General features: G+C 59.2%; 1 protein-coding gene across 1 annotated transcript in view; it reads left to right on the forward strand.

The window, feature by feature from the left end:
- IFFO2 (intermediate filament family orphan 2) overlaps window positions 1-12948 on the forward strand; it is a 48553-nt gene that overhangs the window by 20980 nt on the left and 14625 nt on the right. The window contains exon 2 of the mRNA XM_038531812.1: window positions 12357-12417. Coding sequence (XP_038387740.1) covers window positions 12357-12417 — 61 coding nt within the window. The remainder of the gene's footprint in view (window positions 1-12356; window positions 12418-12948) is intronic.

A 12948-nucleotide genomic window follows, 5' to 3' on the forward strand; every position in this document is an offset into this window, starting at 1 on the left:
ACCTGCCGCGTGACCCGCCCAGAAGGATGCCTGCTGTACATTAAGTGGAAAAAGCATGCTTGAGCGCCACATACGATCGGATCCCATTTTCACTTTGAAAAGCTACGCTTTCATAAGAAAGCCCTGGCAAGGATGTGCAGCTAAGTAAGGGTGAACAGGGTTCTCTCGGGGAGGGGGGACTGGGTGGGGCTTTGTTTTGTCTCACTTACCCCACGTCTTTCTCTTCCTTGTGTAATCCTCGTGAAGTGCGCGTGCAGCCTGCCGCAAAGGGAGAGGCAGCAGGCATTTTTGTCTTTTTAAAGCTTAAACGATTTTGATTTTTTGACTGCCGGACACACGACCTCATTCACAATCTAAAAGATACAGGAGAGGAAGTTCCCGCACAGGCTAAGACACGGATGAGCCTCGAGGCCATTGCACTAAGTGCAATATGCAAGTCACAAGCGGACAAATACCGTGCGGTTCCCCTTCCGTGAGGTCCCTAGGGTAGTCCCCTGCTCAGAGACAAAGTAGAAAGGTGGGTGCCAGGGGCCAGAGGAGGAGGACACGGGGAGCTCGTGTTCAACGGGCTCAGAGCTTGTTGGGCGAGGTGAAGGGTTCCAGAGGTGGATGGTGGTGATGATCGCACAACAGCATGTGTGCACTTAATGCCACTGCACTGGACACGTAAAAACGGTGATGGTGGTAAACTTCGTATTGTATCGTGACTTAAAGACACAGCAAGGGGCAGAGTGACCAGCCTCCCTCCCACCCCTGTTCCCCCCCCCCCCCCCGCCACGTGGTTCCCTCTGTTTTCCAGGTGGTTGGTGCTTCCTGGTTTCCTCCCTCCTGTCCCTGGGTCCCCTCCATCCGTGGACAGTGCAGAGATGCCTCCTGGCTCTGATGGCCCAGGAGGAGCGGCCTCTTCCATCCCCGCTTCCAGGGCACGAGGCAGCCCAGACCTTCCTGCCCTGTGGGTCGAGGGATTGAGAACCTGAGGGTGAGGGAGCCAGAGATGCTGCTGGAGAGCCCCTCTCTGGGGGGAGGGGGATACTCTCATTCCACCCCCTCGCCCCCCTAGCCCTTGGCTCCCAGAGTGGGGCACCTGGGAAGTGTTTGCTGAAACTGTCGTGGGGGGAAGAAGGTGGTATCCAAGCCCACAGATAGACGGAGCTGGGCTGCAGTGGATGCTGTGGGGCTGCTGGGCTCTGTGACCCTGAGACAGCCATTCCCTGGGGCGTCCTTGGGCCAGGTCTTTATGTCAGTGCCGGGATGCGCCGCTGGATTGGACACCAGACAGATGAAACAGTCGTCCTGTGTCTTTGTTTGATGGCTCTGTGTGTTACCAGGCATTGATAGAGAGGGTTCGGTTTGGCATCCGGGTATCCTGTCTGGCGCCCCAGGACCCTGGCCAGTTCCCTTAGTGAACTGCCACCCCAAGCCGAGCCACCCATTCTCCATGGCGGGAAGACCACATCCCATGGCTCATCATAGCTTCCATCAGTTGAGCGTTTACTAGGACCTGGGCTCTACTAAGTACTTCTCGCATCCAGACTCGATACGCCAGCCCCACAAGGTAGGGGCTTCCATTTGCACCCACCTTAGAGCTGGGAACCTGGAGCTTTGCTCAGAGGCACACATCTGCCCTTCCTAGCATCCCAGTCTGGCGAAGGAAAGTGCCTGGGGGCCTGATGACACTACAGCCTTCCCCTGGCCATGGTTTCCGTAGAGCTGCAGGGCCAGAAGGCACAGACCACAGATGAAGAGACTGAGACCCAGGGAGAGCTCAGGGCTAGTTCATAGCAGCAGGACAGGGCAGGGAAGCAGAGCCTCCATTTATCCAGAGCTTGCATATATCCCCTCCTTCACGGACTAGAGAGCCCCGAAGTGGGTCCTTCATGATCCCCGTGTCACACTGTCCAAAGAGGGAGGCTCAGAGGCAGGAAATCATTTGCCCAGAAGCCTGTGGCCGGTCATGTTGGGATTTGAACCCATTATCCGTCTGACTCCAAAGCCAGTGCCTCTTTTGCTGGTCGTGCGCTAGTCGTCGGGGTGGGTGGGTGGTGGGGCCGCCCGCGGATTGGACGCAGCTGCTGGAGGTGGAATGCTAAGGCCTTTCTCCACCTGGGTTCCAGGGTCTCAGAAGTGAGTAAAGCGGGCAAAATAAATACCCTGGCTGAGCAGCTCTTTTCCAAATCAATGACCGAGACCCCCGCAAGTCCACATCTGTGCATCTGACTCCGGGATGGGAATCCGGGCGTGTTGGAGGGCATGGTGGAGAGTGGGATTTATGGAGCTGGTAAGACACATTTGCCCCTGAGAGGCTGCTCAGCCGGGAAGGTCACATGGACTGGGCTGGACCTGGAGCCAGGCATTGCACCTGGACCTCTCTTTGCTCCTCGGTGAAGTGGGCATGAGAACCCCTGGCTCACAGAGCTAAGGTGGGAGAACAGTGACTAAACCAGCACATATTATGCATTTTCCAGTCAATGCACTTAACATTCCCTTCTCCTAAGAGAGCAGGTGTGATGGGAGAGGCAGAGAAGTGACAGTTTACAGCTCCCTGGATGCCATGAGGAAGGCGTGTGCCAGGACGGGAAACCCCTGCTGGGTGAGTAGTGACTCACCCTGGGGATGTCAGGAAGGGCTCCCTGGAGGAGAGGATGAAGGTGCAGGAAGCCTGGAAGAGGTTGGAGATGGTGCCCCTGAAGCCTCATTGTGGCCTATGATTTGGGATGCAGGTTCCTCCTTGCCATGAGATGCCCTTTGAGTGACTTTCCGTCACTCAAGTGGTCTGGTTTGTTGGGGGGTAGGGCCCACTCAGGTGTGGCTTCCAGCAGCGCACAGGCTGCTGCCCAGCATGCAGCTCTGGATTACAGGCATGCAGAGCCGCCAGGTCTCTCTCTGTAGGTGTTTCAATATGTGGCGCCAAAGCGGGAGTGGCGCTGGAATCCGGGTGAATGTGGACACTGGGTAACCGGAGCAGGTGACTCATAGAAACAGTCGAAACCTCAGATCGGCACGGGGGCAGGTGACCAGGGGCTTCTCTGAGCCATGAGAATGCCTTGTGCCTGCTGGGTGGTGTCTTGAGACTAGTTGGGCTCTGGCTGCCAGGACCTCTCCTGCCTCGGTTTCTTCTGCTGTCAGGGGGCCGTTGTCAGGTCAGACAAAGGGCTGAGCCCATGCCCATTCCTCCATATCTGGGAGCATGGAGGGCAGAAGCAGGGAATCGGCTGGGTCTTGTGGGCAGCGGAATTGGCAGTGCCAGCATCCAGCTTCTTTCCCTCTGCTACCCCCACCCCCGTGTGTCCCGGTCACCCAGCCAGGTGATGGTGGCATTGAGCTCATCATCATCATCATCATCAACGTGATTATTGTGGCAGCATAGTGGTTCTGGAGTCAGGTAGTCCTGGGTTCAAGTCTGGCACCTGCAGTGTGGTCCAGGACCACTGTCTCAGTCTCTGGACCTCTCTGATCATCTGTCATTGGGAGGTGATAAGGATGAGGATGGTGACACTTGAGTGGTGGCCCTTTTCTAGGCACCTGTCATACATGAGTCCGTTGAACGGTTGCACAAAACCCTATGGTTTTACTGAGGCTCAGAGAAGGTCGGTAGCTTGCTCCAGGATGGATAGCCGGGGTTTGATCCTAAGACCCTCCAGAGCCCCTGCCCTTCTCCCTGCTGCACACACTGGTTTGAGCTCCAAGACTGACATCCAAGCTGCCTTGAGACCTCGTGGTTTATCAGATTGCTTTGTGGTCAGTGTCAGGCTTTTGCCCCGGGACCATAGAAATTCTTTTCTGTCCTGGCTGGTTGGGCTCTTAAAATTTATCTAGGGGGACACCATTGCACTAAGAATGGGACAGTGATGCTAGAGGAGGGAAGGGACTTGCCCAAGGTCACACAGCAAGTTAAGGACGGAGACAAGACCCGCTGCAGGGCTGCTGCTATGTTGCCTGAGGAAGTGTGGGCCTGGGGAAGGGGATGCAGCTGAGGGCTCGCCAGCCTGTCCCTGCCACCTCTCTCAAGGCCTGGTGGCTCCCATGGAGAGCCCCAGAGGCCAGCCAGCTGCCCGTGGCCACCGAGGAACAAGGAGGGAGAATCACCTCCGCACTGGGAAAGCCACGGGCAGCTGAATGGCAGTCATAGCTCTCGCAGTTGCTTCCAGATCCCCGGGGTCGGTGGCCGGGGCCCTACCGCCCTGTGTCTCCCTCCCCTTTCCCGCCGGGCGAGCGCAGGCAGGGCGACACCAGTTACAGGGCTGCCTGTGTCCCTTCACTTGAGCTCACTGTGTCCGTCCGACCCCAACCGTGTACCCACAAAGTGGGACTGCCACTCCCACGTCACGGCGGGGGACACTGAGACGCCTAGGTAGCGGGGAGCGGGCTCCCAGGAATCCCAGAGTAGCAGGTGGCTCGGGTAGTTGCCTGCCCTTCTTGGCAGGGTTGGTCGAGACTCCCCGCATCTCTGATGCTGTGAGGCCCGGGCCGCTCGTGGCAAGCCCTGCCCGCTGGGCTGCCTGGACGGGGCCGCCCTTTCAGGGTGCAAGCAGGCCCATGGGTGCGTGCATGTGTGCGTGCGTGGGGGTGCGGCATGCGGGGGAGGGGTATGCACCTGGTATGGGGCTGCCCGACCGCGGCCCACCCCAGCTGCGGGCCTGTGCTGCGCCTTCCCGGGCCATTACTGCCCGCCCCTAATGGGATCGGCTGCCCTGGTTAAGTGTACACATTAAATTAATACCTCCTCCATGGAAACAATCAGTTGGCATTTAATTTGTGTTTCCTTCGGAGAGTGGAGTGCAGCTGGGCAGCCGGGCGGCTGATGGGCACGGCTGCACGGGGTCCCTTCCCTGGGGTCAGGGGCTGGGTGCAGGCGGGAGCACCGAGTGCCCCGGGGAGGAGCACGGTGAGCGGCCCGGCGGCAGTGCCAGGAGGCACCTGCGACAGCGGGGACTCGGGGCTCGGGAGCGCGGGGGGCCTCTCAGCTGGCAAGTGCGGGCACCAGCCTTCCTTCTGCTGGAGGGAGGAGGTGCTCACGGTAAACCACGGGAGAGGAGCAAGGCAGGATGGAGGAGGGCCCCCCTCAGAGGGCTGGGTCCAGGTTCTGTCTCCCCGGCCCCGCCGGCTCCCACTGCCTTTCCCGCTCATCGGTGGTTCTTTTCTGCCGCAAGTGGTAATTGCTTGTGATAGGGGACAAGGGGGTGCTGGGGCCTGGGACGTTGACCTGTTGTGACATTGGAGCTCTCGAGGGGGCTCCGCGGAAGCTAAGAGGGTGATGGGCTCTGGGTCTCCATCTGTAAGGTGGGCTCCCTCGAAGAGGCCACTCTGATCTGCCCGTGGGCTCTGGGGAGACTGGCTTTGGCCCAAAGGTCTCCCTGGGTCTGTGCATGGGCCGGGCCACCTCGTTCCCCAGCTCGGATGTTAGTCTGGACCCCCTGCTCTGCAGTGTGGCCAGGGCAGGACACTGTTCCCCACCCCCCGTCCGTGTGGGAGGGTGAGCAGTGCCTTGTGCATCTGCGAGTGGGGCTTACACAGGAGCTGGAGGAACTGGGGGAGACAGGTGGGCAGGGTGGCCCTGCATGCCGCTGGCCTTCTCGGCAGCCTGCACCCAGCTGCGCTGCAATGGGGTGAGCTCCCTGTCCTTTCGGGTGGGAACTGTTCTCTGTCACCTGCCCTCCACCGGAGGCCAGGCCCAGGCTTGGCCCAGAATGCAGTATTGCACTGCCAGCTCCAGCCTAGCCTCACCTGAGCCTGCTTCCCATCACCTGAGTGAGTCAGCCAGGGTGTGTCAGCTGCCTACCTTCCCTGGAAAGGTGTGGACCATTCCTGTGGCATCCTCCCAGCTCAGAGGTCTGGGCGCCAGGGCCAGCCGAGGCATTCCACCGCTCACGTTGACCTGCCTCACATTTATGGTCTGCTCCGTGGGGAGGGCGGGATGGGATGGGATGTTTTCACCCATACATTCCACCCACCTTATGTAGTGCTCACAGCCACCCTCCAAAGGGGTGGAGAGCTTCCCATCCCAGAGATAAGGAAACTGAGGCCGGAGAGGGTGATTGTGTTGCCCAAGGTCACACAGCTGGAAAGTGGCCGAGGCAGGATGCAAACCTAGTCTTTTGCCGCCTAGGCGCCCCCAGGACTTTCTCCCCAGCAGCCCCATGGGCCATCCCTGAAGCCTTAATTGTTTTTCTGGGGCTGTACCCACTTTCCTCTGGAGCTGGAGCCCCAGACCTCTTTCTCTGACGACACAGGAAGTGAAAAATCTGTGAGTCAGTCCCTCTGCTAGTGACTTCAGCCTGGCTTTCCGCCCCCCAGCAGGCCGGCTTTGTGGGCCCCTTTCCTGAGGCTCTGTGTGTCATCTGGAGCTGATGGGGGCGGGGAGACACTGGCTGGGGGCTGGGGGGTGGGGGTGGGGGAGGCTGGCCGGGAAGCTGCCCACCCCCTCCCCCAGGGGCCTGCCAGACTTCTCCTCGGTCCATCCTGTGGTTGTGGCTCCTCTGGAATGCGGGGAGGCCACATCTGGCTGGGGCGGGTGCCGTCACCCCCCTTCCTGGCCCCTGGCCTCACACGTGTTCTCCTTCTGCTAAGGTGGCGGCTGAGGCTCCGCTGCAGAGTCATTAGGTAGGGTCATTTCCTCTCCTCGCCCTCTTTGTCCTCGCATCCCTGCCTCCCCTCACCAGCCCGAGGGCAGTGGCAAGTGGGAGGGGGAAGCTTTCTCCTTCTCCCTGCCCCCCCTTCCTGCCCCGGTGGTCCCTCCCCCTGGCCTTCCTCTCCTTGGAGTGGGGGAGCTGAGCGGAAGGCCCGTGCTGGGAACTCCGCTCCTGGGAGCCCCTGGACCGGGGTGGTGTAGGCGGAGAATGTTCCAGGCAGAAGGGGTGAGCAGGAGGGCTGAGGAGTGCTTGCAGCTCGGATTCACTCACTCACTCACTCACTCACTCATTCAACAAATCCATGTGGCTCTTCAGCTCCTTGCCAAGTGTGGGTGGGTTCTAGGTGCAGGAGTAGGGCAGTGAGCGTAGTAAGGGTAATCGTAACCCGTTCTCTCTGCTGACTTGTATGATGGTGCCCCTCCTCTGAGCCTCTTGTCCCACCGAGAACAGGCACGTCACCCATGTTTCCTTCATGCCCCGTCAGGCCAGGGCACGGGGTGCCTGAGACCTCTGAGATGGGTGCTGGAGGGCTCTCCACGCTGCCTGCACACACATCCAAGTTCCTGATTTGTGGACTCCCAAGTCTGAGTCCCGGCCCGTCCCTTGCGTTGGCGCGGAGGCCCTCCAGGACTGCCCTTGCCCTTGCCCTTGCCCGCTACGCCATCCAGCTGCCGTGCTGTGGGTCATGCTGGGCTGCACCCCGGGGGCCTCCGGGCTGCCCTGTGTCAGTCCCTTCCTCATCGGGATCTTGATTTCCTGTTCAGTTCCAGGCTCTAGGCAGTGGGAGGGTTTGAGCACAGGCCACTGGAGGAATTGGGGTGATGAGTTGCAGGCGCAGGAGGCTGGGCTGGGGCTAAGGATAATGCAGTCTGAGGTCCAGCCCCATCAGAGCTGAGGGCTGCTCACATGACTTTCAGAGAGTATGGAAGCAGGATGTGTTCTTGAGTGTCCCTGGAGGGTGTTGGGGCCACACTCTGTCTCCTGTGTAGGCGGGGAGACCCAGGCTCTGAGAGGAGGCAGGTGCTTGGGGAGTCCATTCCCTGTGTGACCCCGGGCCTCAGTTTCCCTATCTGCGCCCTCAGCGGTGGGGACTGGGTGAACTCTGGCCCCTTTCAGCCTTCACTCCGGCGAGATTCTCCGAGTAAAGGTGTGAAATAGACACCACCCCACCTTCCTAGTTGTGGGATCTTGGGTAATGGTCCTGGCCTTCAGATAATCACATACCTAGAGGGGACCGTGAGGTTGTTTGAGGCTGTGCACGGGAAGCTCCTAGAAAGGGTGCCTGGCACGTGTGCGTGCTCGGTCCATGCTAGCTGCTCCGTGGGGTTACTACCCTCCTCCTCTGTCATTGTCTGCGGGGCCTGCTGCAGAGGCCGCTGTGGACAGCCCTCAGAGGAGCTGGCTCTTGGAGACTGCTGTCCCAAGGGTGTCTGCAGGGTGGGGAGGGAGAGGCTGCAGGGGGCGAGAGCAGGTTCCCCCGTGTGGTTGGGATACAGCTGGCGCTTGGGCTGGGCCCCAAGCTCTTTCTGGAGGTGGAGAAGATGGAGCAGTCTATCCGTATCCTCCACGTGGCGGCTGGCTCCTTGGGTGAGAGCCATGCGTGAGAGCAAGCAGCCTGGGAGGCGGGGACCCCGAGGCCTGGCTCCCTGGAACCAGAGCTCAAGGAGGGAATAGAACTGAAGTGGCCATGAGGCCTGGGGAAGAGATGGCCTTGGAGACAGTGGAGAGAATGACTAGGGTTTTAGGAGGAGCGGGGGAGGGGGATTGGGTGACATCTGAGCCTCTGTGTCCTCATCTGCACAGTGGGGACAATCTTCAGGGTAAGGCTAAGTGGTACTTTCTCTCTTACGTGTATGCGAAGGCCTAACACGATGAGCAGCACCTAGAAAGTGACCAATAATCCTGCCTCCTCTCCCTTCTCTTCTCCAGCATCTTAAGGATGAAAAGCTGGAAGTTTCACATCAAGGTGGGCAGAGGTGGCCGGGGTGATTCAGGCCGCCTTCGCCCTGGCTGCAGTTCTCTCTGTGCTCTGGGCCTTCATTTCCTCGCCTGTAAAATGGGGCGTGAGTTTGCATTACAGGCTGCAGCGTGAGCGCCTCTGCTCAGTGGCGGGGCCCGGTGTGAGAGCCGGTAAAGGCTCACAGGACACAGTGGGGACCAGTCCTTGGCCCCTAGGAGCCCCGAGGAGGCCTGTTCCCTTCTCAGGGCCAGTGGCCTCCCGGCTGCCTGCCTTTGCTTATGCAGGTGCCTCTGCTCCAAACACCCATCCTTACTGAAACCTTATTCCTGTGAGCAGATCTAGGGCAGGGGAGGGGACTGTGCCCAGGACACGGGTGTGGAAATGTAAGCGACCACATCTCGGGTTGGCTGCAAGCTTCCTCCTGGGCAGCGCTGCAGCGAATGCGGGACGTCCGGGGCCCCTTAAGCAGCACATCGCCGGTGTCCTTCTGAAACCCCAGGCAGCAGAGCAGCTGAAGGGCAAAGCTTTTTTGCACCGTCAACGCTGGCACCGGCAGAGCCAGCTTTTCCCACGGCGGCTGGGAGGTGCGGCGGTGTGGGCAGCGGATTTGGTCTGGCAGGCCAGCTGCCGTGGACACGCGGGGGTCTGTCCTAGGTCTTCTGGGAGCAGGCCTGCCGCCTGCCTACCCAGCCCGGCTTTGGAAATGAAAAGGCCCGTGAAATCATTGCTGCAATGCTCATCTGTCGGGACACAGCTTAGAAACACCAGTGAGACTCGGGGCAGCTCAAAGTGCTGTCCAGGGTGTGTGTGTGTGTGTGTGTGTGTGTGTGTGTGAAGCTCATTAGGAATGCAGCTGTCCGCCCCACCCAGACCTGCCTGAATCCAGGCAAGACCCCCAAGGCATTGCCTTGCAACATCACAGCTGGAGACTTGCTGCTTTAGAGCAGGGGTGGCACTTGAGTCCTGTCCCTGCCCACTAGCTGTGTGGCCTTAGACACATTACCTCACCTCTCTGAATTCCAGCTCCTGCATCCGCAGGATGGATTTAGGGAAAAATCCTCTCCCCAAGCAGGTTAAGGATAATTCACATGAAAGCCCGTGAGCTGTGTGCGAGGCGCTGAGCTCGGGGTGTGGGACGCAGACCGTGCTGGCCCGTCAGTGGTTGTGGCTCCTGCTGTGGTCTGGAGACCCAAAGGCATGGCTCGTGTTCATGCTCGGGGTTCACTCGGGGCATGTCTCTTTCCTTCTCTGGGCCTCGGTTTCCCCTTCTGTACAACGGGTCTGCTGACCCCACATCAAAAGGTTGCTCGCAAGGAAAGTGAGAGGGGCCAGGGCTCATCTCCAGGAGCCCATCTGGGAAGTGGGTGCATGTGGTGCGGGGCCCCTGGGTGCACACACCTTCGCCCCTCACCGCTCCCTTCTCTGGTGCTCCTGCTGCTGCTGCTGCTGCTGCAGAGGCATCCTACAGCCCTTTCCTGTACCTGCTCTGCTCGGCGGCTTGGAACGGAGTCCCCTGCCCTGCTCAGAGCAGCAGGGCCAGGAGAGACGATTCAGGGCAGACCTGGGTTCTGGGCCCTGGAACCCCCCCCTCCAAGCCCCATGCTGCTGGGCAGCTTTCGGGCAGCCTGGGAGCTTCTCCCTACCTGGAGTCCTACTTCCCACGGCGGGCCTGGGGCTGGACTCCTGGCCTTGCCCCTGACATCCCAGGTGACCTCAGGTAAATTCCCTGTATGCTCTGGATCTCAGTTTCCTTATCTGTAGAGTGGGGGTGCTCAGTGAGATGGTCGGGTCGGGGTTTGACCCTTGGGTCCTCTCACTGACTGGACCGTCCTTAGCTTCCTTTGTGTCCTTCGTTCCTGGCAGGAGCCCCAACCCCCTGCCTGCCCACTACCAGACCCTGGAGCCCACGGCAGATCTAGGCCTGGCTGCCAAAGCCAGGGGAGCTGGTATAGACCAGAGGAAACGAGGGAGTAGGGGGGTGTGTGGGGCAGAGGAGGATTTTTCCTCTGTGTGTGCAAACAGTATCCGTTTTCTCTTGTTTCCAAAAGCCAGTGACGTAACGCACCCTTCATCCATTCCTCCCTTCTGGCCTATTTTTAGCTGGCCCCGACAGCATCCTAAAAGGCTTCCAGACTTGCCTGCTCTGAGGCCATGTAGGGAGGCGGCCCTAGGGTGAGGAGAGAGAGAGAAGCTCATCTCTCTGTCTCAGGATGCGGGGAGGGAACGAACCTGCCCCAGGCTTCCTCTGGGGAGGGAGGGGAGCTGGGTGGGGAGTCCGGGGAGGGCTCTGATGGATCCTGGGTCTGTGGGGAGCCTGGCAGGGTTGCAAGTGCTCAGTCTGGAGCCTCCAGCCTGGGTTTGAGTCCTGGCTCCACCTGTCCCCACCCTGACCTTGGGCCCCTGACTTCATGCCTTGCTTTCTGCATCTGTGACATGGGCTAACAGCATAGCTGTGCTGGAGGGTTGTTAGGAGGATTGAATTATGTCATGCAGAACGGTGCCTGGTGTTGTTACGGTGATGATGATGATTTTTTTTTAAAGACATTTATTTGAAAGAGAGAGTGAGAGAGAAGGGCGCCCAGGTGGTTCAGTGAGTTAAGCCTTAAGTGTCTGCCTTCAGCTCAGGTCATCTCCCGGGGTCCTGGGATCAAGCTCTGCATCAGGCTGTCTACTCAGCTGGGAGCCTGCTTCTCTCTCCACTCCGCCCCTGCTTGGGCACACACACTCTCTCTCTCAAATAAATAAATAAAATCTTAAAAAAAAAAAAATGAAAGAGAGAGAGAGGGAGGTGGGGATGGAGGGAAGCGGCAGAGGGAGAGAGAGAATCTCAAGCAAGCTCCCTGCTGAGTGCGGAGCTCTACCTGCGGCTCGATCTCACGACCCCGAGATTATGACCTGAGCCAAAATCAAGAGTCGGATGCTTCACTGACTGAGCCACCCAGACAGCCCTGGTGATTATGATTAACATCCCATTCTACCTCCAGTTAACACTGGGGGTGCACCGTGAGCTGCTGTGTGCCTCCTGCCCTTCATCCTTTCCTGTCCAGCTTTAACCAATGTGTGCTCCAATGAAGACAATACACAGAAGGCCCTGGAACAGGGCCTGGCACATAATAAGCGCTGACTAAGTGAGAGCTATATTTATTGTTTTTGTTTTAATGTAATAAAACAGACCGGGGTTTGGATTCCAGCCCCACCCACTAAGCTAGCTGTGTGACTCTGGGTAAGACATTTAACCTCTCTCAGCCTCAGTTTGCTTATCTGTGAGACAGGGATAATAGCTGTGTGGGAGACTTCTTCGCTGATGAGGGTTGCTGTAGGACAAAAAGACTCCAGCGATCACGATGATCAGCACAATAAAAGTTTCTTCCGTGTGGTGCAAAGAGCCTGAGCGCGGTGCCAGCTATGGCCTGGCCTCTGAGTGCCAGGCTCCCTACCGTGGGATGCTGCAAGAGCCGCATTTGCACGGCACTTTACAGTTGGTGTGAAGGGGCGGTGGTGGTCCACCCTGCTGCCTTCATCTCCCCGTGGTCAGTGCTCATGCCTGGAACCCGGCACTTGGCTCTACCACCTGATTATATGGTTATGTGTCAGCCTGGCTGTCCCCCTCCCCTAGACCGGGAGCTCCTGGAGGGCAGGCAGGGATCGATTCACTGCTGCACCTGGCTTGCCTAGCCTGGGGACAGGCCCAGGGTGGGCGCTGGCATTGTGTCTGAGGGGTACGGGGAGGCCACCCTCTCACCACCTGTCCTTCTTGGTTCTTGCAGGTGGGAGGAGGAGCTTGCCAAGCGCATGAACCTGCAGACCATGGTGGACACGCTGCAGGAGGTGAGCACCTCAGAGGTCCCGACCAAGAGGGGCTTGTGGGAACCACATGGGTAAGGGGCACAGTCTCCACAGGGCAAAGTCAGAGGCCACTCCCAGGTCAGCCCCTGCACTGTGCAGCCTCCTGCTGCTTCAGTCCCTCCTCCATGGAGCCACGAGGCCTCTTCCTTGCCCCCTGCTTCGGACCTAGGAAGGGGCTGGCACAATGTTGCAAAAATGCTCAGGGACGGAAGTTGGGAAGCCTGGGTCCAAGTTCCAGTGCTGACCCCTGCGTGCTGGGTGATGGTCCCCTGACTCTTTCCCACCCGCTATTATTCCCCACCAAGTTCAGGACTGGATGGTCTTGAGCTGCCCTACCCCCAGCTTGCGGGACCCAACTTGGGGTGGAACACCTTGGAGAGGGTGGGGGGCCTCTCACCTGGGTGGGTGAGAATATCCTCTTGGGGTCCTGGCTCAGGAGCTCTGTGTCTGGGCTCCGCTTCCCATGCACCGGGTACCCTGGGCAGCAAGCTTTACCTTCTCGGCCTCTGAATA

The sequence above is a fragment of the Canis lupus genome, chromosome 2 (genome assembly GCF_011100685.1).
Source record: "Canis lupus familiaris isolate Mischka breed German Shepherd chromosome 2, alternate assembly UU_Cfam_GSD_1.0, whole genome shotgun sequence".
NCBI classification, from domain to species: Eukaryota; Metazoa; Chordata; class Mammalia; order Carnivora; family Canidae; genus Canis; species Canis lupus.